This window comes from Corylus avellana, chromosome 1 (assembly GCF_965113065.1).
Source record: "Corylus avellana chromosome 1, dhCorAvel1.hap1.2, whole genome shotgun sequence".
In the NCBI taxonomy this organism is placed as follows: Eukaryota; Viridiplantae; Streptophyta; class Magnoliopsida; order Fagales; family Betulaceae; genus Corylus; species Corylus avellana.
Window position 1 is genome coordinate 9924272 of NC_142490.1, and position 13291 is coordinate 9937562.

The window sequence follows — 13291 nt, forward strand, 5'->3', positions numbered from 1 at the left end:
CCGAATCGAGCTCCCACTTCTGGCATCATAATTCACCGAACACTCCAAATTTCTTATCTCTCTTTTATCCTTAGTGCCGCTACTAGAAGTAGATACCATCCCATTTTATAAGTAATTGAAATACCATTAAAAGTGAAAAGTGCTATTCAAGTACACAGAGTATATAGGAGAAACACCTAGCTAGGAATAGAAAAAAGAACAAGAAAGTTATGGAAACTAAGCACCTAGGGAACTTCAAACGCAGCTGTCCAAGCGCTTTTAATAAATCTGTTGTACTTAAAAAAAGAAAAAGAAAAAACACTTGTTAAAAAACTTTCCACTAATATTTTTAGAAACTGGGTGCTTATTTTTTCAGGCGTGAAGGCTAATTTATTACTTAAAAAAAATAGAGAGGTGGCCGCATAGACACCCCAACGGAGGAGGGGGCGACCACTCCTTTCCCCACTCTCTCCCTCTCTATTTATTTGTCATTTATAATTTTAAATTTCTTATAAGGAAGAAGTTAAACCTCCTCACTTTAAAAATAAGCATGTGATTTTTCAAAGTATGTTTGGTATTTTTATTTTCGAAAACACAATACTTTTCAAAACTTTTGTCGAACATTTTTTTTTTTTTTTTTTTTGTGAACCCCACAAATAACATTTTTTCAAATGTGGACCCCACCAAAAACAACTCTCGACTTTCTGTTACATAAAGAATAAATTCAAATCAAAACACTAAAAACACTAACAAAAATATACTGTTATGTTTGTGCCTGTGTGATTGGACATCCATAGTGGAAAAATGTGAAGGACTGGCTTATGCTTTAGTTATGCTTGCATATGTTAAACTATCTTGTTATTTGAGAAGAGGAGACACTATCCTTGCTTCAGTCCCATCACGATTGAATATCATTTACTTGAATGGTGGGTCTGTTGGGCCAAATTCTCACTTTCATATTGGCGTATGAAATTACTCTCTTATGTTTTATTATGCACCTCATTTACATTACTTGTGATTTAATGCTGAAGTGATATTCATTAATCATATTCCCTATCATGAAACCAATTGTGAAGGTTATAATTTTATGCCACGGTTATTGTATATCACACACTCAGAGATAATATATGTTTATTTATTTATTGTTTTTTAGCATTTCATGATACATGAAAAATGTAGGACCCTGAAACGAAAAGACCTCGTGTGAAGCTATATTTTGACAAAGAGACAGGAAGGAAAAAGGGAGATGCACTAGTAACGTATCTGAAGGTAATTTTTCTCCATGTTTCCTTGCTTGTGACATCTAACATTTTCATATCCATATCTGAGAAATTATTTTCATATCCATATCTGAAAAAACATTTTCACATCCATATCTGGGCAATGTTTAAACTAGGAACCATCTGTTGTTCTGGCTCTCCAAATTTTGGATGGAACACCTCTTCGTCCTGGTGGCAATATTCCTATGTCAGTCACTCAGGCTAAGTTTGAGCAGAAAGGTGTGCGTGTGATCCCTCAAATTTGAAGTATTTTGGCTGTCGTCGATTTCACTTTTGGCTATCACTGATATCACCTGGGACAAGTAGTTAACGAGTTTTTGTTACACTTCACACAGGTGATGCATTTATTGCCAAACAAGCTGACAGCAAGAAGAAGAAGAAGCTGAAGAAGGTGCACGACAAAATGCTTGGCTGGGGTGAGTTGCCATTTCACACCTTGAACTCTGTAGTAGTTTGATGAAGGATATGACCTTTCAATTGAGTGCTGATTGATCTTTACTTGTAGCACCTTTTCACTTTATTTAATCTAGATTTTAAGTATATATGCAGTGATTTATTTGTCTTGTATTCTATTTTAGTCAATTCTTATGTCTGATGCATCAAACTTAGTTTGCTAGATATGGTTTATATTTGTACTGTACATGTATCTTTTTCCTCTTCTGAAATGTATCTATGCTCCTATATATCATGATTTTGCCACAATCATTTAGGCTTGCGGTAACTATTGGCATAACTTGTTGATGTTTTGATTATAGAGGAGTGAATCCAGCCTTTGCAGCCTAGAATCATCTCTGGTGTTGTCACCAGATTTTTAAGTTTTAAGGACATGGGCGCCCTTTTCATCATGTGGAATAGATTAGGGGCAATCTGCCTACTTGTGCTTGTGTGGTGGATTTAGGGCTGAAAGTTGTGGCTTTAGAGCTTGGGATAATAGAATGATGTTTTTGGGGTTTGTATAAAGAATTAGGTTTGGATAAGATAGGATGGTCTAAAGGGTGAAGAAGAACGAGGACTGTTTCTTGGTGCAAACAACATGCAGAGATTTTTCTGGCAGCAGCAAGATTTGACATTTTTGGTGTGTTGTAAGGTTTTATTTGGTGAGTTTGGTGTGGAAAATTTTAGGATTTTAGGCTTCAAAATATCTAGGAAAATGGTTGAGGATTATAGATCAAGATTGTAAGAGAAACTCCTTGCCGAGGGCCTGTGCATCCTTGGGATTAGTCGGAGCGAAGCTATGGATACCCAGTGTTAAATCAAAAAAAAAAAGAAAAAAAGAAAGAAGAATCTTCAAAGTGGTGAAGGCGGTGAACAGTATTGGAAAAAAAGGTGGAAAGGAAGGGAACACTTCAAACTAGGACATGCATGCCTTCCATGAACCAAAACACTCAATTCCTGTCATCAAAATTGCAATTGTTTGAGTAAAACGTGTGTGTGCACACTCTTGATTCTTGACTTCTCCTGATAGGCCTATGACTCCAAAAACTACATTGTAGTTTGACTAGTAAAATAAACCAAAGGCCACATACAAAGGCCCAATAACTAATTTAGACTCACGTGGTAATAAAATAAAATCATGTCCCACAACTACACCCATGTCTGACAATGCATAAATTATTGAAGCACTTATGACTTACAAAGTCAAATAAAAGCTGAATTAAACTAAAATAAGTTACTAGGACCTAAGAATTTAGGATGGAAATTTCTTTTCCGACCACAAAGTCTTCTTAGATGTAATGGAACAAATAGCTTTAGTGTGTGGTTTTCCAAAAAGAATATTTCTTCTCTAAGCATGAAATGACTGCGGCATCATGAGAGGCTGGATAGAAAGGAAACTTAGGTTAAGAGAGTGCCTTCAACTTCCTTTTCCATCCTATAACAGGGGTTTTCCAGACTCTTTTGTCCTCTTTTTTTCTCTGCCAAATTTAAAAAGAAAGTTGGGATGTAGAGACAGTTCTCTTATGGACAGTATGGATTAATGGATGAAGTTGATCATCTTATCAAAAGTGGATGTACTGAATTATCTTCAAAAAATGGATCTTCCATTTTTAAAGGAAGAAGTTTACCAATCTGTATCAGGGAAAGGAGGGAATTGTTTGCATTATGCGCTTGCCTTATAGCCTCTCCATCCTTTAGTAATTAACCACTTTGAGAAAAAAAAAAGTAAAGGAATTAATTTTAATTGCTTCGCACCTGTTTATTTCTTGGGACTAAAGGAGCATACAATCCTTTTTGTTTTTTGTTTTTTTTTCTTCTTTCAACTTTGTTGTTTTTTTAAACTTACTGTTTGGTCTGTTTTGATCTGTCTAAAATAGAAAATGAAATGCTTGTAGATTCTGCATATGCATCACAGAATAGTTTCTTTGTGTTGTTATATCTTGGGGTATGCATGATAACCAAAGGGAGAAACAAATCAAAAAATTTGCTTTGAAATTTTCCCAAACAAAAGCCGAGACTGATCAGCCTGTACCAACTGAATCGATAGTCTCAGTTTTGGCGATTTGGGTCAGTTTGGTGAGTCGGTTTAGAGAAGCTACTCCAGGAACAGAGCAGCATAAACAAAAGGGACAGCAGATACATACACAAAACAATTACATGCACATACAAGTTGTAGAACACAAACATTACTTCATAGTTCCATTAATCATGTTTAGATTACATAACAAGTGGGACAACCTACTCAACCCGATTCATCAACTTCAAAATCCAAAATGCATCCCCTGAATGAATTAACCCCAAGCCCTTCAATCAAAAACTGAAGCAAGAAACCCTAATTTGGAAAAAAACGAAGTTCATGCCATAGAAATTTCAGAGGAACCCTTGTTACTAGGAAGAACCTTGGAATTTAATAAAGTGGGGTTTCAAGAACTTTGAGTGTAAGGGTTTTGTAACTTATGTTACCTATAAAAAAAAAGGGTTTTGTAACTTATGTTTGGTGGAGCCATGGAGGATTTGGATGATAGGTGCGTGGCACTGTGATGGGGCAGACTGGTGCTGGTTGACCATGAGAGATGAAGAGAGATTGGGAGGGGAGACAGTTAGACAAATAGAGAAAGGGAAAGGGAATTGGAAAAGGCCTACAGGAAGAAGAATGTGTGAAGCAAATCAGGCCACATGTCCTATATATATATACAATTGTACCTTTATATATTGGTTCGGTTTAGCGTTACTCAGTTTAATATCTACATACTGTGTGCCAAACAGAAATTTTCTGTACAATCTTTTACTCCGAATTGTATCAATACAGTTGATAAAACTGACTGAAACCAAGATTTCGGTGCCTTTTGGCTTTGTCAGTTTGTTGCACAGACCTATTTTGATACATATTTAAGATGTTATTGGTTGAGCATACCTATATCCTATCTTTTTGTGAATCGGTGGGGATGAATGAAAGCTTGAAAGTACATGTTATACCCTTAAAATTATGAAAGCGATTTTATGACATCTAGGAGACATCATCTTTGTTTGAGTTTTTGATCTAAAATCTCAACTTTGATTACCTTTATGTGCTGGTGTACCCTGACAATAACATGGCATTTCTTTATTTGGCGCAGCTGGCCTTGATGATGCAAAGGTTTCAATTCCAGCTACTGTTGTTCTTCGCTACATGTTCACCTCTGCTGAAATGAGGGTAAGTTCTGAACCACCCATGGTTTGCAGGATTTCTCCCAAGTGGTTATTATTGTTAGGAACCTGTTGCAACATCTGTGACCATGCCTGTCCAGCTCCAGTTCAGACACTAGCACTAGAAGCTGCTTTTTCTAACCAAAAAAATATGCAGATTGAGAAAGTGATTGCTACCCTTATTGACCTATTTTAAAGTTGAGATTATTCACTATTCAATCTCTCAAGTTGCTTTCTTACCATACAGAAAAAGTTATGCACTGAACCTTTTCTAAAAGTAAAAGTGTATATATTTAATGTATATTATCTACTAAAACAAATATAGCTGTGTTTCATTGTCAACCTTTTGGGAGGCATAAAAAAGCTAAGTTTTGGCTGATATTTCTGTCATAGTTGTTGTAGTGGCTCTTGTTTGTCATCATATCTTCGTATATTCAATTATGTTTTGTTTATTAAACTACTTTCCAATTTAAAATTTTAGAATGAAAGCATAGTTTTATTCTGATTTCCATCTTTAATTGTTAGAAAATTATAATCTACGCTCCTCACTGCAAATTTACGTTGTAATTAGGGGCTGATGAAAATTTGACTTTATCCAAATGTTCACAGGCTGATGAAAATTTACGGTTGGAATTGGAGGCAGATGTTAAGGAGGAATGTGTAAAGCTTGGACCTGTGGACTTGGTCAAGGTAATTGAACTTTGATACGGGTTTGTTGTGTTTCATTCAAGAAATATTGATCTTTCTTGGGACATATGATGATCCACAAACATATATATTAGTGCTAACCGGTCACTTCTGTATTCACGTGTTGTTGAGATGAATGGTTATGAAAAAAATGTTTCTAGAATTTTTTTTTTGGATAGGTAATCAAGTGTATATTAAAAAAAGCGTTAGGCGCCCCTAAGTAAACCGGAAGTATACACAAGGACACCAAGAAAAAACAAAAGCAAGAAAAAAAAGGAAAACCCAAAGCCCACAAAGCAACCCAAAACCCAAAAACCACAAGAAACCCTACACCCTCTTGCCTTTACCACGGCTGGATCCCTCTTAGTTAATAGAACTCTCCAAGTTCTTCAGTTCCCTCTTTCCTTTTAGCTTAGTAGCACAAACCGCCTTCGATGGTAGGGGAGAGGGATCATGAGACAAACCGGCCAAAACCTGGGAAAAAGACCAAACCGTCGATCGAAATAGAGAGAGAGAGCAACAACTTCATCAACACCACCCTTTTGAACGTGAGAAGAGTCTTCAAAACGAGACATCAAGGCCTGGGCCAAAACATTCAATGGTGAGAACACTGGCAACCCAATGTTTGACTAATGCGCCAAAGTTGTATCCTCAAACCTCTCACACGAGACCCAATCCAAGGGCATGGCAGGGGCAAAATCTCCCAAGGGATACATATATTCTTCTCCATCCTCATCCCAAAAATTGTCTTCCTCCCCTTCCCACACAACCAGCTCCGAAGACGTACCCAATTCCCTATCTTTCTTATCATCCAAACCCAACAATGTTGGCGAGGGCTGGGTTGGAGCAACAATAGAACTTGGCTTAAGAAACCCCTTTGCCGGAGAAGACCCCTTACGCTGGAAATCAGAACTCACCAAAACATGAGCATCCTCCTGCTTGATTTGGGCTACAACCTCGACAGATTGCGAACACTAGGCCACCCTTGGCGTTTCCTCCTTGGCACATAACACGCTGAAGAGAACACTGGAAAACCAAAAGGCTCAAATGCCAAAAATAGCCTAGAAGACACAGCCGACACTGTGCACTTGCCACTTGCCAAAGCCAGAACACCGGGCTGAACACTAGTCCTCTCCTATAAGCAGACCCACATACAACTTCGACTCCTTTTTTGCCTTGTACTTGCAATTATAGAGAATCATAGGCTTCGGCACATTCTGGGTGCTTTATGCCATCGAGTTCAAAGGATCCCAACCTACTGGCAGACACAGCTTCAAAGAGGGTTGGATAGGACCATTGGCGACGTTGCCTCCTAAATCAAACCCCTCATATTGGAAAACCCTAGCCTTGACAGCCACCCGCGAGGTCTCCAGAGAGACCAGAGGAATTGGACTTGCACTAGATCTCGTAGAACACCTAGGATCCTCTTCAAAACCCGTTAGAGACCCAGGGCCCAAGTCAATAGAATTGACAACAAGCCCAAAGCTCGTGTTTGGGCCCAACATGGTGACCCTCTTGGCATTGGGCTTCAGGTCTGCAACCGAAAAACCAAGCCGCATTCGAAATGTTTTCTTGCGTATGAACCCAGAGACAGGCTTCTGGCCCAGCCCAATGCCTTCAGTCCATAAACCACACAATCAAGGGCCTTGTGCACATCTGTCTTAATTTGAACCACACACTTTATTCACGCCCGAAGAGTCTTCATCTTCCTCGCTGGAGACCCATCTTGAACCCTGGGACCATCACCTTGATCATAATCATCCTCACCTCATGCAGAGTAATCTTGAACACTGGGGCTGCCATTATCAGCAAGGTTATTGACTAGCAGATCCAACAGATGCTTCATGAGAAGTAGACCCATCAGACTCTTCTTCAAATTGTAACAACTCATCGCCGATCTCACCACCTCGGTATCTTTTAGCACCTCCCATAGAGAGAAATTCAAACCATGCATAGTTTCTGTCTGACCCAGCATCCCATTCTTCTTCTCAAGATGCCTATCCACCGAACGCGCCACCTTGGCATACGACAGTATCTCACCACCAAGGAGGGACTTTACTCCACCATAACAAACTACGCCGAAACCCAATACAGGCCCCTCTTTCTTCTCCGATGAAGAGGAATCGCCTATCGGCTGTCTCATGGAGTCAAAACAGACCTTCACTTTACTCAGTTCTACGGCAAATCAGCTCCAACTCCGCTCTTCTCGGTTCTCTGGCGAGATCACGATACGATTTCTCCGACCACCATGCACACTGCCACCTCCAGGTACCGACTGGAATCATTGGATCCTCGCTGAGCGATTTGTCACTTTCGCACCCTCCCTGAAGGATTTGATGAAATCCTAAGACTCAGAGTTACGAAGCAGCCCCTCCATTGAAGAAGACAACCACCCAGCACACATCGATCCCAAAAACGCCACATGAGAGAATCCTTTCCTACTTTCCTTCAACCAAAGAATTGAGAACCCTTTCCCCACCGAAAACTTAAACTGTTTATCCTCCATAGCAAACTGTCGCAAGAAAGCCATCTCCATCCTTCCACCTAGCAACAGTGTTTAACTCGCTCCTAAAAACTGTTTTCGGGTGTTTTCTTGTCTTCACGTGACCCTATCATTCTGTCTTTTACCTCCATTAAAAGGCTGATGAAGCTTTCCCAATAAATTTTCACATATGCCCATACCAATCCATCTCTCTCTCTCTCTCTTTCTGGCTCTTATTCTGAGGCTCTCTTACTCCTTGATTCAGACCAGATTGACCATAGCCAGCGTCAGGAATTCCACCGACTTATTTCTCGTGGTTGTTTCGGTCAGTTCCCCGAAGCTGAAGATGGACTATGTGGGGAAATGCTCATCTGATCTGCACCGGCTTTCCTCCCTCCATACTCCAGTGGTGTCTGCTTAAGCAACATGGAAGACTCGTGGGGCGGGGGGGTGGTGCTAGAGGTGCTAATGTTATTTGTGCACACTCTGCAGTTGTTGGGGACGGATGGGAGAGTTTTGGGATTGCTGGGCTTCATGAGGGGTGTCCTCATCGGAAGGTATGGCTACGGCAGTCCTCGGTTGCTGCCAGGTCGCTGAGCTTGCGGTGTGTTAGTGGTGGTTCGGTTTCAAAGCAGAGGGTGATTACGGCATTGAACGCTCTGTGAATGCTTTTTTCTCTCCCCGTCTTGTCTCATTCTCACAGCTCTCTCTCTCTCTTCCTTTGTGTCTTCTTCAACGCTTTTTTTTTTTTTCCCTAACTCGCACACTCCTTACCCTTTGCTAGAGCCTGCCCCGCACTGCGCCTCATCTGCAATCTGTGGCGGAGAGGCCAGCCTTCACAGTGGCGAGGTATTCCACCCATCGCAGCTGGGTGTTACCCAGCCATCATGGTGGTTGGTTGAGAAGGGAAGAACGATCAGTCACCTGGGCTTGGGAGTGAGTTTGGGGACTAGTGTTGGGTACCTTGGCCACTTGTGGACCGCAGACTAGTGTTGGGTACCTTGGCCACTTGTGGACCGCAGCTGTGGGCACTAGACATTAGCTTGAGAGAGAGAGCTTAGAGGAGATTGCCCTTGAAAGTGTGCTGTGAGGTGTGGAAGCAAATGTCTGAGAATGAATTACTGGGTGACTGTTGGGAAAACGGGCAGCCTATTTTCAAAACCAGAAGACGTTGGCAAACGTCAGTATTTTTGTTCTGTGTTTTTAGAAACAGAAAACACCTCTAAAAAACGTTAACAAACACTACTTAAATGCTTGAAAATAGATTTTTTAATCATAGGATTTTAATATTTTCTTGTCATGGGCTGCTGTGTTTGATTTTAATATTTCTAGCTATCTAGCTTTTTTTGATCTTTACTCTTTAAATTTTCTTCTTTCTATATATTCTGTGTATTGGGTTGCACCTTTATTTTTTTTAATAATACTTGCAATTGCTTATCAAAAAAAAAAAAAAAAAAATTCTTGTCATTTCTCACATTTTAACCAAGCAAATTGATGGTTGTTTCTAGCTAGAGTACTTTTTCTCTCTTTTCTTTTAATTAGTAATTGTTGTAACGGTTGCCTGTCTAGGTTGGGGTTTTATTTTGGATGCGGATTGGATTTTCTTATTTCTTTGAAATTCTTATTTATTTATTATCCTTTTTCATGCTTATTTTGGATTTTGCTTGCAGGTTTGCGAGAATCATCCACAAGGTGTTGTTTTGGTAAAATTCCAGGACAGGAGGGATGCTCAAAAGTGCATAGAGTTGATGAATGGAAGATGGTAATTGATGAAAACCTTGATAGAACCCTTTAATTTTTCTTCATTATTTGATTTTGAATGCAATTACTCGTCCCCTACCCAATATAAAGTTTGGCAGCTAACAGCGTCTTTCAATGGACTTACATGGTAGCATACTTGACATGAGTCTCTTCTTTGGGTCTATAATTAATAAACTAGTTTTTCAGTAATATCTTCATGAATGTACTATATATGGTTGTGTTGGGAGATAAAATGGTTATGAAGTTTTTATCATAGTACATTAATATACATATTTGAACACCATACTAGCTCAAAAGCCTAAGCTAATGGGTTATGAACTTATGGTCCACTTAGGTTATACTTTCTCAATGTAGAATTCAACACTTACAAATGCACTCACAACAGGTTGGCTAACCATCTACTTTCTGATTTGTTGAGAAGATGGTGACTTGTATCTGTGCTAAATTAAATTACACAAACAAAAAGTGGAAAGGGAAATATCCTGTTCTTTGGTTAAGATTACTGTTAGCAAACGGAAAATGTTTCCTGGCAGTACCTATGTTTAATTTACATCATGACCAATATTTAAGTATGGGTTCATAGTGTCTGTTACCATGAAAATGGTAAAACTTCCTAGGGGTAGGATCAGCTGCCATATAAGAGAGTTGTTGCGAATGATATATATATATATATATATCATTCACAACTCTCTTAAGATACTAGAAAACAGCACATTGTGTCAGCCAACCTAGAAGACATCGTACAGTAAGGTTATACCAAAATATGGGTATATGTGCTTCCTGATACGCTCAGAATCACTGCCCTCCTGCATGGGTTGCTGCAATCCCAGTGGCTTGCTGTAGAAACTTAAAGATGCATCATTAGCTGTCTTTTGCCATATTGAATTAGTGTTTTTGGTTATTGGTTTTGTTTTGTTTTTCTATATTGCATTTTGGTCAAGGTTCTTGTTTCTGTTCAGGTTTGGCGGTAGACAGATACATGCTAGCGAGGATGACGGTTTGGTCAACCATGCTTCGATCCGGGATTTAGATTATGATGCCGCACGGTTGGAGGAGTTTGGTGCCGAACTCGAAGCTGATTAAGCTAATGATGATGTAAATTACTAAATAGATGCTTCTGATACCAAATTTTCTTGTAAAATACTAGGACTTTTGAGGATCTGTGATGATAATTATACTTTTAGGTCGCACATTAGCCGACTACCTCTGTTAATATGGTTTACAATCTAAAATAGCCATATATAAAGATTTTTTTATTTTGAGGAATTTTTGGGCGAACTTGGTATCTTCAAGTTTGACAGTTTCAAATCGTCTACTTGTAATTCACTAAGAATGCTTGAAGTTTTGGTTTTATTTAGGTAATGCAAGCGATGCAATACATTTATTTGGCGCCATCCATTTAAATGGCTTGACTAGAAACTTCCATGTCAGCCTTTTTTGCCCTTTTTTTATTTTTAGGAGAAACTTTACTTTAGACTCCTGAACTACACGCGTTTTGAAAAGATCTCCCATAAATTTCAAAAACTCTCAATTTAACCATATAAACTTTCAATTTGATTTAATTGACCCCTTTTTTAAGATTTAGTTGTTAACATTTAACAGAAATGTCTAGACCCACGCTTGTGACCCACGGTTGGGTTTGGCGGCCACTTGGCCATGGGTCAGGTTGTCCAGCGTGGATCAATTTTTTTTTTTTTTTTTTTTTTAATTTAATTTGAAATTAAAGATAAATTTGAAATTTTCTAAAAGAATTCAGGGGTATCAAGGTCATTTTGTAATTAATGTTTAAATTTTGACAAAAGGGAGTCAATTGAATTAAATTAAAAATTCATGGGGTTAAATTGAGAGTTTTTTAAATTAAAAAAATTTTCTCAAATCGTGTGGTATTCAGAGTCAAATATCCCCTTATTTTTATTTTTATTCACCGGCTTTTGGGTTCCCCAATCCCCTTCTTCCTCCATAAAACTTCAGATCTAGTCCAATCCTAAACCCAAAAATCTAGCAGAAAAGCCTAGCGTGGAGACCATGAGTGCATGTAGAGAGAGAGCAGGGTCACGGTTTCAGCCACAGAAGTTGCAGAGACAACGAAGGAGTTATAAAAAGGAAAAATAAAGGGGCAGTTAGTCTAAAAAATAAAAAAATGATCCAAGGCATGAGGAAGGGGTGGAAATTTAGGGTTTTACAGTGCAAGAAGGTGGGCGTTAGCGAGAGAGAAAATAAGGATTCAAAAGGGGAGTGTGAGTTGAAGGTTCTGGAAGAGTTTTCGATAGGCAATCAAGGCCTGAGATTTGCGCAGGGAATCAGAGGGTTAAAATCAAAACAAAGAGATAACCAGTGTGCGTGTGAAGGACTTGCGGAGAAGAGGTTGAGAAATTTAATGCTGAAGCTAATTTACTCAAACAATCCTAATGAATTAGGATCCTCTTCTGAAGGGTAAAATTGTCTAAAAAATTGTGAAATGACAATTTTAACCATAACTATGAAATTAGTGGGTGATTATGTGTGAAATAGGGTTTAGGGTTTGAAAATTTTAATCATTGTCAAATTGCAGGCATGTGAAAATTTGTAATGCATGATAATGAGTCCTACCCGTTTAAATATGTTTTATAGTGATGGAATTATGTTACAATATGTTTTGCATGCCTTAAAATGAGTTTAAAAGGAAAAATATTTGAAAGAAGGGAGTCTGATCAGATTTTAATGGATTTTTGTAACTGAGAAATGAGAATGTTATTGGATGATTAAGTGAGTTGTCTTAGTTATAGCAAGGTTGAAGCATTGTTGGTCTAACAATATTTTATTAGAACCCTTTAAAATATTTATTTTAACGCTAGAATTTAATGAATAGTATAACTTGCAACAAAATTGTATTTTGAATGAATATATTATTGCTTTTTAAAGTTTAAAGGCACATGTGTTGAAACCCGACCACACACCAAAATAATAAGGTAGCATACATAACATATGAAAGGGTGTTACAAAAAAAAACATATGAAAGGGAATTTTTTTTAAATTTGAGATTGTCAAATTCATAAATTTTAGTCGTCTTATTTCTAAGGGTTTAAAATAAGCCATGTTTCAGCATTTAATGTGGAAGCTACTAAACCTATGTTTCCGTTTCCTTGATGGTAGATGGTTTATTTTAGACCCTTAAATGTGATTGACGGCTGAGATTTATGAATTTGAGAATCTCAAATTTTAAAAAAATTCTAGGGGATCTCAATCCATGAAAGGGAGGGTTGAAAATGGTTTATGGAATAAGTAATGCTATATACACTCTCGTTTTTTTACACTCAGACATTTTGAATTTGTTTTTTAATTGAAGAAGAGAGATATTAAATGAAAATCTAAATTTGAAGTATTAACACTAAATTTGAGACATTAGTACCAAATTTATGATGATCGAATCCCTTTTGGGTGATATCAAATTTATGTTACTTTTATCTAGAATAGCTCTTCAAATGTTCAAAAAACCTCCCAC

General features: G+C 38.2%; 1 protein-coding gene across 1 annotated transcript in view; it reads left to right on the forward strand.

The window, feature by feature from the left end:
* The window catches only part of ELF9 (RNA binding (RRM/RBD/RNP motifs) family protein), a 37904-nt gene extending 26828 nt beyond the window's left edge, over positions 1 to 11076 (forward strand). Inside the window, exons 8-14 of the mRNA XM_059582063.2 lie at positions 1159 to 1248; positions 1376 to 1478; positions 1595 to 1675; positions 4811 to 4887; positions 5490 to 5570; positions 9720 to 9811; positions 10770 to 11076. Coding sequence (XP_059438046.2) covers positions 1159 to 1248; positions 1376 to 1478; positions 1595 to 1675; positions 4811 to 4887; positions 5490 to 5570; positions 9720 to 9811; positions 10770 to 10893 — 648 coding nt within the window. The 3' untranslated portion in view covers positions 10894 to 11076. The remainder of the gene's footprint in view (positions 1 to 1158; positions 1249 to 1375; positions 1479 to 1594; positions 1676 to 4810; positions 4888 to 5489; positions 5571 to 9719; positions 9812 to 10769) is intronic.
* The last annotated feature ends 2215 nt before the right edge of the window (positions 11077 to 13291 follow it).